The sequence below is a fragment of the Balaenoptera borealis genome (assembly GCF_965194805.1).
Source record: "Balaenoptera borealis genome assembly, chromosome: 2".
Taxonomy (NCBI): Eukaryota; Metazoa; Chordata; class Mammalia; order Artiodactyla; family Balaenopteridae; genus Balaenoptera; species Balaenoptera borealis.
In genome coordinates this window covers 51,108,551-51,125,424 of record NC_138867.1, presented here as the reverse complement: position 1 = coordinate 51,125,424, position 16,874 = coordinate 51,108,551, and the positions used below count along the sequence as shown (strand labels likewise).

The 16,874-nt window shown below is 35.7% G+C and overlaps 1 protein-coding gene across 7 annotated transcripts in view; it reads right to left on the bottom strand.

Annotated features, from left to right (window-relative positions):
- The window catches only part of IPO11 (importin 11), a 485,545-nt gene that overhangs the window by 281,075 nt on the left and 187,596 nt on the right, over positions 1-16,874 (bottom strand). The window contains exon 30 of one of the 7 annotated variants that reach the window (XM_082383173.1): positions 3-5,880. The exons of the other annotated variants lie outside the window; for them this stretch is intronic. Coding sequence (XP_082239299.1) covers positions 5,857-5,880 — 24 coding nt within the window. The 3' untranslated portion in view covers positions 3-5,856. Of the gene's footprint in view, positions 1-2; positions 5,881-16,874 lie in introns of those variants that run through there. 7 annotated transcript variants of the gene reach the window in all.

The following is a 16,874-nucleotide window of genomic DNA, read 5'->3' as shown; positions in this document are numbered from 1 at the left end:
GGACAGAGAGGAGCCACACTGCGTCACAGAGGCAAAACAAGTCCCTCTTACATGGGAGTGACTCAATTCTTTGTAATCTCTTTCACAGCAACAAAATTGCTTCTGCCTCCTTTCTTGCAAGGGATTCTAAAGGGAGCCTCATTGTGGAAAAGTTTGTCAAAGAAAATTTCACTCAATTAGTCTAACCTCACTTCCCTAGGGCCTCTAAGCATAGTCATCTGATTAGCCGACTTTCTCAACAGTTCATCCATGTAAAGAATCAAAACCTGGTGGAAAGTATCCTAAAAGGAACATAACATGCCAAAGAGCACTTAAACACAATTGTCCAGGGTTCCTCATAGGAAGATCAGGTACTTTATTGTGGCAGCTTAGTGAGGCCCTCAGGACTGACAGAGGAAACACTGCCCTATCCTGGATTGCTATGCTACTTATATACATGTATATTCTTCTGGTTAAAAAAGAGAAAGAAAAATAATAAATAAAAATAGATTTTAACAACCCAAACACGTGCTCCTCCTCTCCCACTGGGATATTTGAAAAACAAAAGAAATATAATTAAATAAAAATAACCCATCCATCCACTTCCTAAAGATAACAATCACAACAGAGAACATTCTGGCCTTTTCTGTGCCTGTGGCATGCGCATACATACACATACATATATATACAATTAGTTCTGCTCTTTGCACTTATACTATCACACAAAAAATTCTACTCTAACACAGTTTAAGAATTCTAAATCAACTTATGTCATAATTTTTTTGTTATAGGCATGTTAAAGTAATCATGGTCTAGATTAAATATAATTTTAGCTATAATTTTGCTGAATAATCTTTCACAAACACTGTTCCATGTTACAATCTATACAGCCTTTCCTCTACATTTCAAATTATTTCTTGAGGATATCTACCACTATTTCAGAAGGATTACTAGATTAAAGTGCATAGACAATTTTATGACTCCTGATATATATCATCAGGTTGTTTTTCCTACGGTTTGTACCAACTTAAAAGGTATAAGAGTTTTCAGCTTGTGACACTGTTACCACTGGTATTATCAGTATTTAAATTCCTTAAAATCTAAGAATTGAAAAATAACACAACTTTGCTTTCAGCTATATATTGTTCTCATTATCAACAATGCTGAAAATGTGTAAGGCTTTAAGTAAAGTGCATGAGTTTCTGTGTGAGAAATTCTTCTCTTTCCTTTACTGAGACTCAATTCTATTCTACGCAGATGAAGCAGCTGAGTCAGATCTGCAGTTTGAACAATGTAAGTAGATTTTATTTTAGTTATTTTATTTTTTAACATCTTTATTGGAGTATAATTGCTTTACAATGGTGTGTTAGTTTCTGCTTTATAACAAAGTGAATCAGCTATACATATACATATATCCCCTAGATTTTAAAATAATGACCACAAATAGAAAATGTAACTGAGAGGTAGAGACATAGGAGGCATGAATGTGAAATTAAACCCCTTATGTGAACATTCCAGAGTTACAGGATAAATCCAAGGCAAGGGTAATTTCAATACTCATTCTCCTGGAAGATGGATAGGAGAAAGAACAGCAAGAAAAACTGCAGACACAAAGCCCTAAATTCACAAGCCTTAAGATATCATTCTACAAAATGCATAGAAATTGAAGATGAACATTTAAAAATATCTGCTCCCTTAAGCAACATGCAATAATGTTCAATATCATTTTAATTAGTAAGCAATAGACCTCTTACTAAAGAGGATGTGAACTTTGTTGAAATATAAGTCACTAAAACCACCTGCTACAATATGAGTGAAAAGAAGCTGAGCTTGAAGCTGATGTTCAACAAGTCACTCCCACTACTGAAACAAAGCTTAAGAGTGTGGTTTAAATGCTGTTTCAATTTGCTCTAAGAAACTGTAAACAGTTAACTTATCACATCTCCACTCTTTAATTTCCAACAGACTAATAAAAAGGAAAAGTATCCCCATACTAAATCCCACCAGCTATGGCATAACACGACATTGGTATATTTTTTTTAAAGTGTATTGATCAGTCATTAGAAGATTAAAAGTATTTCTCTGTTTTGTAGGAAGAGTTGTGGAGCGAAGAAGGAATTTTAAAAAACATACAGAATCTCCAATTACATACCTTACAAGATCTTAAAAAAAAACCCAAAACCACAATACTTTTAGTGAAAAAAACTACACGTTCACAAATAAATGTCTGTTTTGACTTCTGGCAGACATTCCTTAATCATGGTTATTAAAACCTTCTTTTGAAGAAATATATAAAACAGATTGACCAAATGATTCCCTAGAGAAGAATTATCATTGCACATGCACTAAAAATCCAGATATCATTTCTTTGAATGCAATAATGCCTATAGTCACTAGAATTAGGAGACCCTGAAGTCACTAACAACATTTTCAAAACTATTACTTTTATGCAAATAATGTACCACCTAACATAATGAACTTAATTATCTGATTTAATGTGAAAAAATACAGAATGCCTAGCATGTTTACTAGGTGGTATGTTCTTGAGAAAATAATTAGTTTTCTAACATAATAAGTAAATTATAACCAGGAAGATGTTGGACATTATATATAAACAAACATAAGAAGACTCTAAAAGATGGAGAGAAGAAGGCAGCACAGCACCCAAGGAACAACATGGTGTTGAGTGCCCTTTCTTCTTGCCTCATAAATTCCAGATTTGGGGCTGAAGAAGCCAGCAACCTGGAAACACCAATGAGCACAGACAAAAAAAAGCTAAAACAAATAGCCTACTCTCTAGCCAAAGGACCAGGAAAGGGACCACAAAGCAAGACAAAAAACTTTTAGACAATAATTGCTCTACTTCAGCCAAACACCACAGAATAAACTGTGGCCCCAGTCCCACTGAGCTATTAGAAGGATTCAACCCACCTCCCATGTCTGTAGAGGTCCTTGGGGATCTTGAACTCTCCCCTTCCTCACCCAGGGAGGTATCAGTGGAAGCTTAGTGGGGAACATGGCCTCTTCCCCTACCTGGCAGTAACAAAAGTGGTACATTCACTTCTTCTGCCAGAGCAGTATCAGAAGAAGCCAGCTAAAACAGGTTTAAATAAGATGCAGAGTCTCATAACACAATACCAAAAATGCCCAGGTTTCAACAGAAATCACTCACAATACCAACCAAAAGGACAGGGCATGGGCAAGAGGGAAGTGGATTTAATTATAAAAGGGCAACTGAGAGCTCTTGTGCTGATAGAAATGTTCTATATCTTGGCTCATTAACGTCAATATTCTGGTTTTGAAGCCACAGTTTCGCAAGATGTTATCACTGGAGGACATGGACAGCAACAGTTTATAAACCAGAGAGATCATTAATCTGGCAGCCTCAATCACCAAGAATACACTAGGAGGCAAGGAATTAACTTCTGAAGATGAATGACCAAAATAGTTTGACACCTATATGCCCAAATTTAAACAAAGTATTCATAGAAGAATCTTACAAAATCAAATTATTTATTCTTCTTTCCCACACATTTCTAACAGATGTGATTACCTTTGTTTAGGTGCAGATTTGCTTAGATGCACAAATCTGAGGCGATAAATACCTGCTACAAGGAAAACAAAGGCAGCAATACTGAGGCTCAATTGACAATATGAAAATATTAGGGATAATGGGAAGAAACAGAAAACTATTAAAAAACAGATCCAGACTAGATGCAATGTGTGGTATTTTGGATTGAATCCTGCAACTAAGAGCATTAGTGGAAAACTGGTGAAATTTAAATAAAGTCTGGAGTTTAGTTAATACTAATATACCAAAGTTGGTTTCTTAACTTTGATAAATGTACAGTACTAATGTAAGATGTTGATATTAGGGAAAACTGGGTGAAGGGTGCATGAGAACCCTCTGTACGACCTTTGCTACTTTTCTGTAAACCTAAAACTATGCCAAAATAACAAGGTTATCTATCTTTATGCCAGTACCATACTGTTTTAATTACTGTGGCTTTGTAATATATTTTGAAGTTGGGAAGTGTGATGCCGCCAGCTTTGTTCTTTTTCAAAACTGTTTTGGCTGGCTATTCAAGGTCTTTTATGGTTCCATATGAATTTTAGAATTGTGTTTTTCATTTCTGTAAGAAATGCCATTGGGATTTTGATAGGAATTGCACTGAATTGGTAAATTGCTTTGGGTAGTATGGACATCTTAACAATATTAAGCCTTCCAATCCATGAACATGGATATCTATTTGTTTGTGTCTTTAATTTCTTTCATGAATGTTTCATAAGTTTTCAGTCTACAAGTCTTTCATTTCCTTAGTTAAGTTTATGCTTAAATATTTTACTCTTTTTGATGCTATTGTAAATGGGCTTTCTTAATTTCCTTTTCAGCTAATTATTTGCATATAGAAAACACACCTGATTTTTGTACGTTAATGTTTTATCCTGCAACTTTGCTGGATTCATTTATTAGTTCCAGCAGTTTTTTTAATGGTGTCGTCAGGGTTTTCTATATATAAGATCATGTCATCTGCAAGAGTGGACAATTTTACTTCTACCATTTCAATTTGTATGCCTTTAATTTCTTTTCCTTGCCTAACTGTTGTGGCTAGGATTTCCAGTACTATGTTGAACATACAGAGCAATGGAAATGAATAGAGAGATCAGAAATAAATCCACACATATAGAGTTACCTATAGATCTTCAATAATGGTGCCAAGAATGCACAGTGGGAAAAGGATACCCTCGTCAACAAACTGTGTTGGAAAACTGGATATCCATATGCAAAAGAATGAAACCCTCATCTTACACCACACATAAAAATCTACTCAAAATTAATTAAAGACTTAAACATAAGACCTCAAACTGTAAAACTCTAGAAGAAAACATAGGGGAAAAGATTCATGACAGTGGCCTTGGCAATGATTTCATGGATATGATATCATAACCAAAACACACATGCAACAAAAGCAAAAACAAACAAGGGAAACTATGTCAAACAAAACTTTAAAAAGTTATTTTAAAAAAAGGATTCAGACTAAAAAAGTACATAGCTCTTGGCCATTTGGTTGGGGGACAAGCTGCCCTAGACACTTCAATTAGCTGACACAAATGTTCATTATATATACAGAATGTCTAAGCAGCAAGACTTGCAAGCTCACTTTCAAAATGAGAAAAACTGACAACCCTAAGCTTTGAATGACATCCAAAGCTGATTTTTCTCATGTTAACGGCATCAATAGATGCCACTAGAATACAGACTGCCAAGTTCTTGGTTTGTTCTCTTTCTGTTGCTTCCATATGCCTAACTCCCATTCTTGCCCTTCAAGAAAGCACATGATTATTTAAGAAATATTTCCTTTAAAATGGTTATGATAACATTAGGAACCTTATAACAGGTTTCAGTTATTAGCAGAAGATAACTAGCTAGAATTCCTGACTCCAGGGTTATACCTAATAAATGAAGTGCTAAATAACCTGACTTACTTCAAAAGTACATACATTGGATTTTAATAAGCAAGTCCGGTATTCCCTGGTTCTGAAATTATTACTTGAAATTATGACTTGAAGAACAGTTCCGTATGGTTCTGTACAGTTCAGAATGGTTGAACTGTATATGAGGTCCTTCTGTTGGTAACTATATAGCCTTCTGACCTACAACAATTGACCCACAGGTGTTTAATCTTTAAAGCTGGTACAAGATTTTTAGCTCCTGTGGTGCTACTTACCAAGATGTACATTTCTTGTTCTTTGAGATTTTTATTCCTTAAAACTAAAATATATTTCACTGCATTAATCTTCAATTTCACCCAGCAGATATTCGGTAAAGTTGAATCTTTTATTTGTCTTAGGTTATGTGGCATACTGTGTAACTGCTCACTTTTCAAGTCTCCATACAACCTATGATAATTTTCAGAAATTATTTACTGTAACATTTTTTCATATGATGTTTTGCTAAAGAGAAAGTTTCTTACCTTAGAAAAATACAGAAGATCTTCAAAAAAATAATATACTTTCTATGAAGCCTGGTAGATTATGTATAAACACATTTGCTACGCAACAGGCCAAAAATCTTAAAGAAAAATTTGCTTATAACAATGTGTAACCATGTGGTCTTCAAAAATTCCGTAGTTTGATGAAAATATCTTTTGTTTAAAATTATCTTCTGTTTTGACCTCTGATTGTTTCACCATAGGTAACTCAATTTCTAAAATATATCTAAAACGTCTAAATTTCTAGAATCTCTTAGGATATAAACTCTTTTAATTTGGTGGCTTAACAAAGAGCTTGAGGCCTGCAGATGCCAACCAGAACCCACCTCATTAATAGGGCTTGGCAATGCAAATTTAGTCACTAATTACACCAAGTGTGAAACACAAATTCCAAGGGAGCCACCTGAGATTTTTACTTTATTCTATTTTAAAACGTATTTTTATTTTAATCACTGTTGTGGCTGTTCCCTGAACTACAATTTCTATCTGATGAGCTTGTAAGTAAAGGAACTATTTACACTGCTACGTCTAGAAAGACTGGGACCCAGACTTAATGAGATAAAAATGACAGCACATGCCTATCTCAGTGACAAAAAGTTAAATTTCAACTTAGTAATTAGCTTGTAACCTAGGTTTTCTGATACAATTATTATTCTCTCCACCAGTCCTAGACCATTACTACTTGGGTATTTTTACTCTAGTTTCAATTTTTTTTCAATTTTTTTCTAGTTATACCTTTCATTGTAGGGTGCATCAAATCTTTGTAAAGTAAGCTTAAGAGAAATGCAAAATTTAAACAATGAGCCAAAGTATTTATTTCAAGTCCAGCTCTGAGGAACAGAACATCTGCTTATTTCTTCACATTTGTCTCAGTATAGAATGTTCTTCATGAGAGCAATGAAATAGAAATCAAAATATTATATTTATATTTACTAAACTCCAAACACAAGCAAGGCATGTGCTAGGCACAGGCTAGGTCCTTCACCTATAGTATTTCATTTAAAACTCACAGTAAGGAATCCTAAGGAGGCAAGGGAGCCTTCAGCAATTTAACCAAAAATCCTTAAAGAACAGTGGTTCTCACCCTTGGCAGCACACTGGGAATCGTTTGTGAAACTTTTAAAAATGCTGACGTCCAAGTCTTACTTCTACAAATTCTGATTTAACTGGCTTCAGGCACCAGGATTTTTAAAAGCTCTCCAGGTAATTCTGATGCACATCTAAGTGTTACAGAAAAATTTGGAAAAACCAGCTTTGAGGACTAAGATCTCAAGTGAACCTAAAAAAAACTCTGTATTTTTACATTCAGTAAAATAAAAGAATACAGGTAATAGACTAAATAAAACATATGAAACTTAATTCCCATTTACCACCATCTGTTTCTAGAAACTCGTCAGGGCTCCCTTTCTCTCTTCGTTTCAATGAGGCAGTTTTCAATTCCTTTTGCTTTACTGTGTGCATACTAGGCAATGTCACTGTCTTTCTTTTTTTTCTCATTGTCTGATTCCTCCACCATCCCAAAGTTTAATGCCTTTTGACGTTTGGCTTTTGACTCTAGAATTCACTATCCAGTGGTATGCTTGTGTTTAGTTTTAAAAAGTTATTCTTTTAACGTGTTAAAAGCATATTATTATTCTATTCCTATTTCAATAGAAGCTTTGCCAGGGATAAATGGTGAATTTAATGCTAGATTCAATTTGCTAAGGGCAATTTATATTTTTGCACCTATTTTTATAAATCTAAAAATTTACTGTTTTTCTTTTTTCTGTTTCATTCTTTTCCTGACAATTCCCACAGCTTTCTAGGTTTTAGAATAGTTCAACTAGCACAGCATTACCTGTTCCTTAAATTTTGATACTACAAAAGGAAGGAAGAAAGAAAAGAATGAAGGAAAAAAGGGAGAAAGAAGGAGAAAAAAATGGGAGAGGGAGAGAAGGAAAGCTGCTGCCAAAAGGATGTCATTAGAAAAATTAAACGCATTAAACTGCTTATTTTAATTGATAGTACATTCCAATAATACCACTTGTAAAATAAGCATATAAATGTTACTGAGTACTGGGGGAGGGTGTTTTATTGTTCTTTTTTTTGAGGAGTGGGGAGGCAATTTAAAACATTTCTTCCATGGCTGTTATACATCTATTTCTACCTGGTTCTAAGTTTTTTGTTTTCTGTGCTTTTTTTTTTTTTTTTTTTGTAATTTACATTTTATTTAAAAATTGTCCATTCTGACAAGATTTTCCATTGATTAGCCAAGAGCTGCATGTATAACTCCTGAAGTTATATGTGTCCTTATCTCTAAGATTGATATTTATATTCACTCCCCCACCCCTTGATTGTGGCTCACCAGAGTAGCAGCTCATGGAGGTCAGGTGGGCAATGGAGCTTTTTTTTAAGCTCAGGTCCATCTCACAGTGGGACCAGTAGGTTGCCCATCTTGTGGCTATTTCCCAGTTCCAGATTGTGTAACTGGAACACACATACTTAGCATCTGGAAGAATCCCCACATTGGGTTCTAGGTTTCCTAAGGTTGACTTTTTACTTTTTACTAACAACTTGAAATGAGTTTTGGGTTGATTTATTTTCATTCTTTCTTGTTTGATAATAAAATTACTTAAGGCTATGTATAATTTAGTTGTACCCACATGTTTTTATGCGTAATAATCTCACTTGCAAGCTTCCTCTTTAAAATATCATTTTAAAAACATCATATGACCAATATTTTTCTCAACAATCGCTTAATTTCGGGTTTCACTTCATTGCAGTCTGAGAATATGACCTGTACTATTTCTACTCTAAAAAATTGGAGGTATTTTTGTAAGCCTTGAATATGCTCTTTTTTAAATGTTTTATGAACATTTAAAAAAATGTATGTTCTATTTATAGGGTAGAATATTTATTTTACAGCTACTAAATTAACTTTACTGATTATATTATTCAGATTTGTCACTACACAACCACTAGGAGATCCTCTTAGGTTCAACTTAACATACAGGATCACAAGACTACTATAGGCTATCCTTAACATCAGTTTACTCAAAAGGCCATGGGGATGACATGATATCGCAAAATGGAAATGTGTAGAAAGATAAATTTTGCACCAATAAAAATGTTATGATCATAGGTGTATTTTTGGAACCCTGTAAAAATATGCTGCCTTTTCAAATGACTGTTTTCATGTTTTATGAAAGCATTTCTACTCTAAACCAATTTAACCAAATTAAGGACTATCTCCATTCAATTTCCAGCAACAGAGTTATCTCTTTACACTAAAAATAAATCAATTCTAATATATAACTAAATTAATAAATAAGAGGAAGATGCCCTCCTTCCAGTCATCTTAACATCAGAGTAAAATGACTACATAACAAAGTGTAATAGAATACTGAATTTAATAACATCAATGTTATTAAATTAGATAACAACGGCCTGCTAGATATCTAAATATGTTACCACTTAGCAATGCCTCTGATTCTACTTCCTACTCAAAGATATTATTAATACTCATGTTTGTCCAATCTGTGACATAATATACTATAAAACCAAATATGTGCCATAATACATTGATCCAATTATATGTAGTTTCCAGGTGATACAGAGAATGGAAAAGATTTATAAACAGAAACAGTGAAGAAAATTCAGATGAGATTTTCTATTTGCCATCTAAATGCTATCTTTGGATATGCTCAGTTTTCTGAATATCATTTATTTCTGTGTGTAACCTTATTAGAGAGACTGAGAACATCAGAGTGAGCCATCTACAGGCAACACCAGCTCCCTTCTCTCTGCTTATTGCTCCAACTGCCCCTATGGTTCCAGGGAGTGAGATCACTGAGCAAATATTACAAGAATCTCTACTTTCCTGATAAAATGCTCTACAAGGTCAAGCTATCAGGTGAAGGATCGAAGTGTAAGTGCTATAAACAGGAAATTCCAAAAGAGAACTTTTAAAGCCAAGAACGTTTAATAAGGAGCCAGTCAGCGCCCTCAATCTATTTCAAAAACTGGGATTATCATTTATCAAATTGTAAACCATCAATAATTTATAAAAATGACAGAATATGACGGGAATGAAAACTTTCCATTCTGACCATCTGCTGATATACCAAAATTGTTAGAGAATTTGCAGTATTTTAAGACCTGCATTGATTCACTATTTCTGTGAAGGGAAAAACTGTTCTATGGCTGTTTAACCTACATTTCCTGGAGTACCTGAAATGATCTCATACATGATTTAAATTACATTGTGTGTTTATTGTAGTAGGCATGCTTGGCACTAAACAAAGGAATAACTACACAGCAGTGCCTCCAGAACTGAATTATCTGTGGAAGTCAAGTGGAAAAGTCAAAAAACAGCAACACTGTGATTAACAAAGATGTAACACTATGACAAGTCTTTAGAAAACAACACAATTCAAGCATTTCAAAATGTCTGTCCCACTATTACCTTTTTTTTTTTTAAACATCTTTATTGAAGTATAATTGCCTTACAATGGTGTGTTAGCTTCTGCTTTATAACAAAGTGAATCAATTATACATATACAATATGTTCCCATTTCTCTTCCCTCTTGCATCTCCCTCCCTCCCACCCTCCCCATCCCACCCCTCTAGGTGGTCACAAAGCACCGAGCTGATCTCCCTGTGCTATGCGGCTGCTTCCCACTAGCTATCTATTTTACATTTGGTAGTGTATATATGTCCATGACACTCTCTTACCCTGTCACATCTCACCCCACCCCCTCCCCATATCCTCAAGTCCATTCTCTAGTAGGTCTGTGTCTTTATTCCCGTCTTGCCACTAGGTTCTTCATGGCCTTTTTTTTTTTTTCCCTTAGATTCCGTATATATGTGTTAGCATACTGTATTTGTTTTTCTCTTTCTGACTTACTTCACTCTGTATGACAGACTCTAACTCCATCCACCTCATTACAAATACCTCTATTTCATTTCTTTTTATGGCTGAGTAATATTCCATTGTATATATGTGCCACATCTTCTTTATCCATTCATCTGTCGATGGACATTTAGGTTACAAATAGAACTACCATACGACCCAGCAATCCCACTACTGGGCATATACCCTGAGAAAACCATAGGTCAAAAAGAGTCATGTACCAACATGTTCATTGCAGCTCTATTTACAATAGCCAGGACATGGAAGCAACCACTATTACCTTTTAATGTTGGAGTTTATTTAAGTCTCGGAGAACCAAGCCTATCAACATTTGTTTACATAAAAACAGAGTAATCACAATCAGAATATCTACAATACCCATCGGATTTAAGACCATAAATGATCTTGTACCAGTCTCTGAGAATTACGCTTGTTCTTTATTCAAGGAATAAATTCATAGTGAAATGGAACAAGTAGAGTTTTAGGAGCAATTCATCAACACCTAGTTACCAAAGGCCAGATCTTTCCTGAAAAAAGTTCACCCAAATCTCCAGCTCATGTTAACTGCTGACTTACACGTTTAAGAAATGTGCTACACCACTAGCATCTAATTCAATGAAAAGTTACTGAGAATCCATCTTGTACCATTCTACATCCACACCCTGTATGTAAAACACTTTTGGGGGGTGGGGTGGAGTTAAGGTAACAGGAAAATTAGTGGTGTGATAAATTTTTATATTAAATAGTAAAAAGCTGCTGCATCAAATGTCCTTTGGAATGAGGCAGCATTGTGTGTATGTGTGATGAAGGGAGGAGGTAAAGAGAGAAGATGGGGGAGGTGAAGAGGGTGCTGGCAGACAACAAAGAGAAGATATTGCTCTCAGGTATCCAGGTCAGAAGAAAGCTAGCTGGTTATGTGGTACATCCAATGGCATCGGTATTCACTGGGTGGAAGCAGTTAATCTGTAGTTAAATGAATGGCGTAGGAAATGAATGGAGTAGGAAAACACTGTCAAGTTCTCTTAGCAAGCATAACATTGCAAGCCTCTCCCCAACTGTATGGTTAAGCACAATCTCAAACCTTTTCTCGCCAAAAGTTTTCTGCTCTATTTTTTCATTTATTGAGAAATTTTTTAAAAAGCCATCAGATAGGGCTTCCCTGGTGGCGCAGTGGTTGAGAATCTGCCTGCCAGTGCAGGGGACACGGGTTCAAGCCCTGGTCTGGGAAGATCCCACATGCCACGGAGCAACTGGGCCCGTGAGCCACAATTACTGAGCCTGCGCGTCTGGAGCCTGTGCTCCGCAACAAAAGAGGCCGCGATAGTGAGAGGCCCTCGCATCGCAATGAAGAGTGGCCCCTGCTTGCCACAACTAGAGAAAGCCCTCGCACAGAAACAAAGACCCAACACAGCCATAAATAAATAAAAATAAAATAAATTAATTTAAAAAAAAACACAGTATCTATGAAGTGCAATAAAACAAGTCTGCCTGCATTTAAAAAAAAAAAAAAAGCCATCAGATGGTAAATTTCTTTTTAAATACATATACTGGGTTGGCCAAAAAGTTCGTTCGGATTTTCCCAAACTTCTTGGCCAACCCAATACATCTGGTCTACAATGAAAATAAATGAGAATAGGATTTACATGAGAAACACTGGCTTGATAACCAACTTAGTTAGAACATATAGGTATTCTGCAAAATAGCCAATAAGTGATTTTTTTCCCCAAATAATTGAGTTTTACAACAACAACAAAAAAATGACAAAGTGAAAAGATCCCCTTTTATTTAGAGAAACTCTTGACAGGATGTATTACAGTTTTTTTGAGTAGAACACAATTTTGTTTATAAAAGACAAAACCGTTTATAACATGCACTTATAGCTGTTCAGTTAAAAGAAAATCTGTGTGGATTTTTGGTGCAGTGGGCCCCACGGGTGGCAGCCTGTCAGGGATGATGAAAGGTAAGGGTTAATGGAGAGGCTGCATTGTTAATAGTTCTGGAGTTTGTGGAAATGAACAAAGGAAACAAAGAAGAGCGCCTATAGTTTGACAATCAGTCACATTACATAACGGCCATTTTCTTAAAGAAAAAAACAAACATCTATAAAATTCGTATGTAAAGTATGCTAAGGAGTTATGAGACAAAGATCTATACAGATAACTTTAGTTCAAAGGAAAGAGAAGAAACAGTTATTAATAAGCAAGGCCTTCTACCCATGAAATGTGAATGTAACAATGAAAATGTGGACATAGTATTTCTGGAATTTAGGGTTTATACCCTAATTCACAAAATTCAAATGGTATCTGAAGTTTCATGGTCCACTGTCATTTATGCAGTCATAGCAGATGAATAAGCAAATTCATGGTAGAATATGGTTGTACAACAATCTTCTACAACACAAATCTGACCAGGTCACTCCTTTGATGACAACTTTTTAACGGCTCCCTATTCCTACCAAATAAAATCCAAATTCCTAGCTTTCTATGGCTGCTGTAACAATCACAAATTTATTACCTTCTGGTTCTGTAGATTAGAAGGCCAGAACAGTCTTACTGGGCCAAAATCAAGGTGTGTCAGCAGGGCTGCCTCCCTTTCTGAAGGCTCCAGGGGAGAATCTGTTTTCTTGGCTCTTCCAGATCTAGAAGCTTTCTTCCTCCATCTTCAAAGCAATAGCAGGTCGAGTCTTTCTGACACTGCATCATTCTGACCCTCTCCCTTCTGCCTCCCTCTTCACTTTTTTTTTTTTTTTTTTAATTTTTTATTTATTTATTTATTTTTGGCTGTGTTGGGTCTTCGTTTCTGTGCGAGGGCTTTCTCTAGTTGCGGCAAGCGGGGGCCACTCTTCATCACGGTGCGCGGGCCTCTCACTATCGCGGCCTCTCTTGTTGCGGAGCACAGGCTCCAGACGCGCAGGCTCAGTAGTTGTGGCTCACGGGCCCAGTTGCTCCGCGGCATGTGGGATCTTCCCAGACCAGGGCTCAAACCCACATCCCCTGCATTGGCAGGCAGATTCTCAACCACTGCGCCACCAGGGAAGCCCCCTCTTCACTTTTAAGGACTCTTGTGATTACATTTGGCCCACCTGGATAATCTCCCTTATGATCAGCTGATTTAGCAACCTTAATTCCACTTTGCTGTGTAACAAAACATAGTCATAGATGATACAACATATTCACAGGCTCCAGGGACTAACTACGACATGGATATGCCTGAAGATGAAAGGGATTATTCTGCCTACCACACTTATCATATGGTATACCAGGCCCTCTACAACCTACCTTTTTTTTTGACACACAGTAGGCAGCTAAATAAATGTCTGACATTCCTGCCACTACCCACAGTTCAGTGAAATAAAACAAAGAATTACTTGTCCTGAGTATTGCAGGATGTTTAGCAGCATCCTTGGCTCCTACCCACTAAATGCCAGTAGCACTTCTCTGGCCTTGTGACAATAAAAAATGTCTTTCAGACAATGCTGTAAGTCCCCTGGGGGGGGGGGGCAAAATTACACTCAGTTGAGAACCACTATTAAACAAGGATTTACTGTTTGTATGTAAAAGTAAATGTAAACCTACTTAATTCACACAATGACATAAAGCCATTTTGACTAGGGTTAAGAAAGTCATCAGTTTCTTCATTTCTTCCAGCTCAGTAAGAAAGTGTGGGGAAGAAATTAATTCTGGTTTAAGTTAAAAGAAAGTTACAAATAACACCTGGATAGTTTCTATAACAAAATCTTTCCTCTTTTATATCTGTTTTTATTTTAAAGTAATTTATTTCAAGGTGACAGTTCCTGAAAAATCCAATGACTTATTAATATGATCTTCACATAAATAAGTACAAAATTGTGCAAAGCTGTTTTAAATCATTTCACTTTGCTAGGGTTTATGTAAAAATGAATTAGAGTGGCTAGGATATAGTGAAATCCGTATCATTTAATTTGTAAATTCTTTAGTTAACAAATCCTCTTTCATCAGAAGTGATATTTTATTTGTGAACATATCACTTTATGCAGGAGAACTAAATCATTTTAATTGTTTTAAATTAATATAAATGGACATGTTCTTTCTCATATTTTCTTCATTTGACTCTGAATCATGGTAGCACACCCTAGCTTTTGGTATAAGCTATGTCTTTATTCACATCACACAGTTAGGGTGAGACAACAAAGAAGCAATTGCTTACAATGCACTGCTCAAAAGAACTAGCTGGAGTATGTATATATGTATGTATGTATGTATGTATGTATTAGACTGATCTAAGGAATATTCTAAAAGGAAAATAAATCTGCAATTCTTAGCATCAAAATAGCCAGTCTTATGCCTCTGACTTTCAAACAATACAGTTTTTGCTGTTTTCCAGCATAACTCTTTCCCACTTCAGACCAAGGTAATTAACAATTATTTAGTAAGTGTTCAGTTTACCTTAAAAGTTATATTATGGTGAATTTTCAAGTAAAATATCCTCAGAAACATCATTAATGAGTATTAAAACACATTGTTAGGCTACAGTAATTAAAATAGGCAGGGTTACAGACTACAATTTGGAGTTCTGAAATAAATCCGTGCAAATCTGGCAACGGAGAATCTGATTGATAAAGGTGGCATTTCAAAACAGTAAAGACAAGACAGGCTACTGATTAATTTTGTGACACAAGCCATATGTGTATGTATGTGCGTGTGTGTATTTATATATTTATTTACATATACATGTATATACAAAAAAAGCTGATGCTCTACTTCACTCCTTTATCAAAAAATTTCCAGTTAAAGATTTAAATGAAATAAGCCCATAAAAACACAAGAAATGATTTCTTAAGAGTGGGGTAGCCATTCCAATCACTCCATAAAACCATACACAACAAAATAAGAGTTCGAAAACAAAGTCAAAAACCAAAAAAATGCCGTCAAATTAAAGAGGTGAAAACAACTACCATGGAAAACTCAATATACAGTGATGATCTCTCAAAGAGCAGTGCAGATCTGGATTGATCATGTCCTCAGAAGACAGCACTTCATCTTTCAGAAAGAGGGTCAAATGAAGTGAAAAGAAAAAAAGCCTCACTGATAGCTGTGAGGGGAAATCTGAGAACTGAAGCAGAGACAATTTGCAAAACTGTACCAGGACTCACAAAACAGAAAAACTATCCTAAACCATGACATGCAAAACAAGCAATCTAAACCCATACTATTTTACCACAGCTCATTTAGATCCACGTATTCCAAGACGAGAAAACTGACAACTGATCCAATGGTAACTGCATGAACTCCTGTTAAAGGTAAGACCAATGACTGACCCAGCAAATTGACTAGCTTACAAATTCTGACCAATCCCTGACAAGACCATTCTGTAACTAAACTCCAGCTCCCTAAACCCTATAAAACTCTTCCTTGATTCATTCACTGTGACACATCCTATGGTTCTCCAATGTGTACATTCTCCCTTGTAGTAGCAAGCTAATAAACCTAACTTTGTTCCTAGTTTTAGATAGATATAGATAGATAATAGATAGGTAGATAGATAGATAGATAGATAGAAACAAAGATGAGAATTAAGGGCTGATTTCTTTAATCTATAAACAGCTTGTTCAGGTTACTGACTGTCGCCTAACAAACTAGTCCAAACTAGGTGGCATAAAATAACAACTATTTTTTAATGTTAATGGAGTCAGTGAAGCCATCTTGGAGTTGGAACCACCTGAAGAGTCACTCACTCATGTGTCTAGCAGTTAATGCTGGTTGTTCTCTGGGACTTCTGCTGGGGAAAATAAGACCTATGTTCTCCTTGTGGATGCTTGGGTTTCCTTACAGCATGGCAGCTGGCTTCCAAAAATAAGTGTCCCTAGAGAACAAGGTGGAAGCTATATCTAATTATCTAGACTCAGAAGTCATAAAGCACCAGCAAGCCTGACCACTTTCAACAAAAGGAAATACAGGCCTAACATCTTAATGGGGAAGAATGTCAAAGTCACATTTTAAGAATAGCATACGGAATAGGAGATATTATTATGA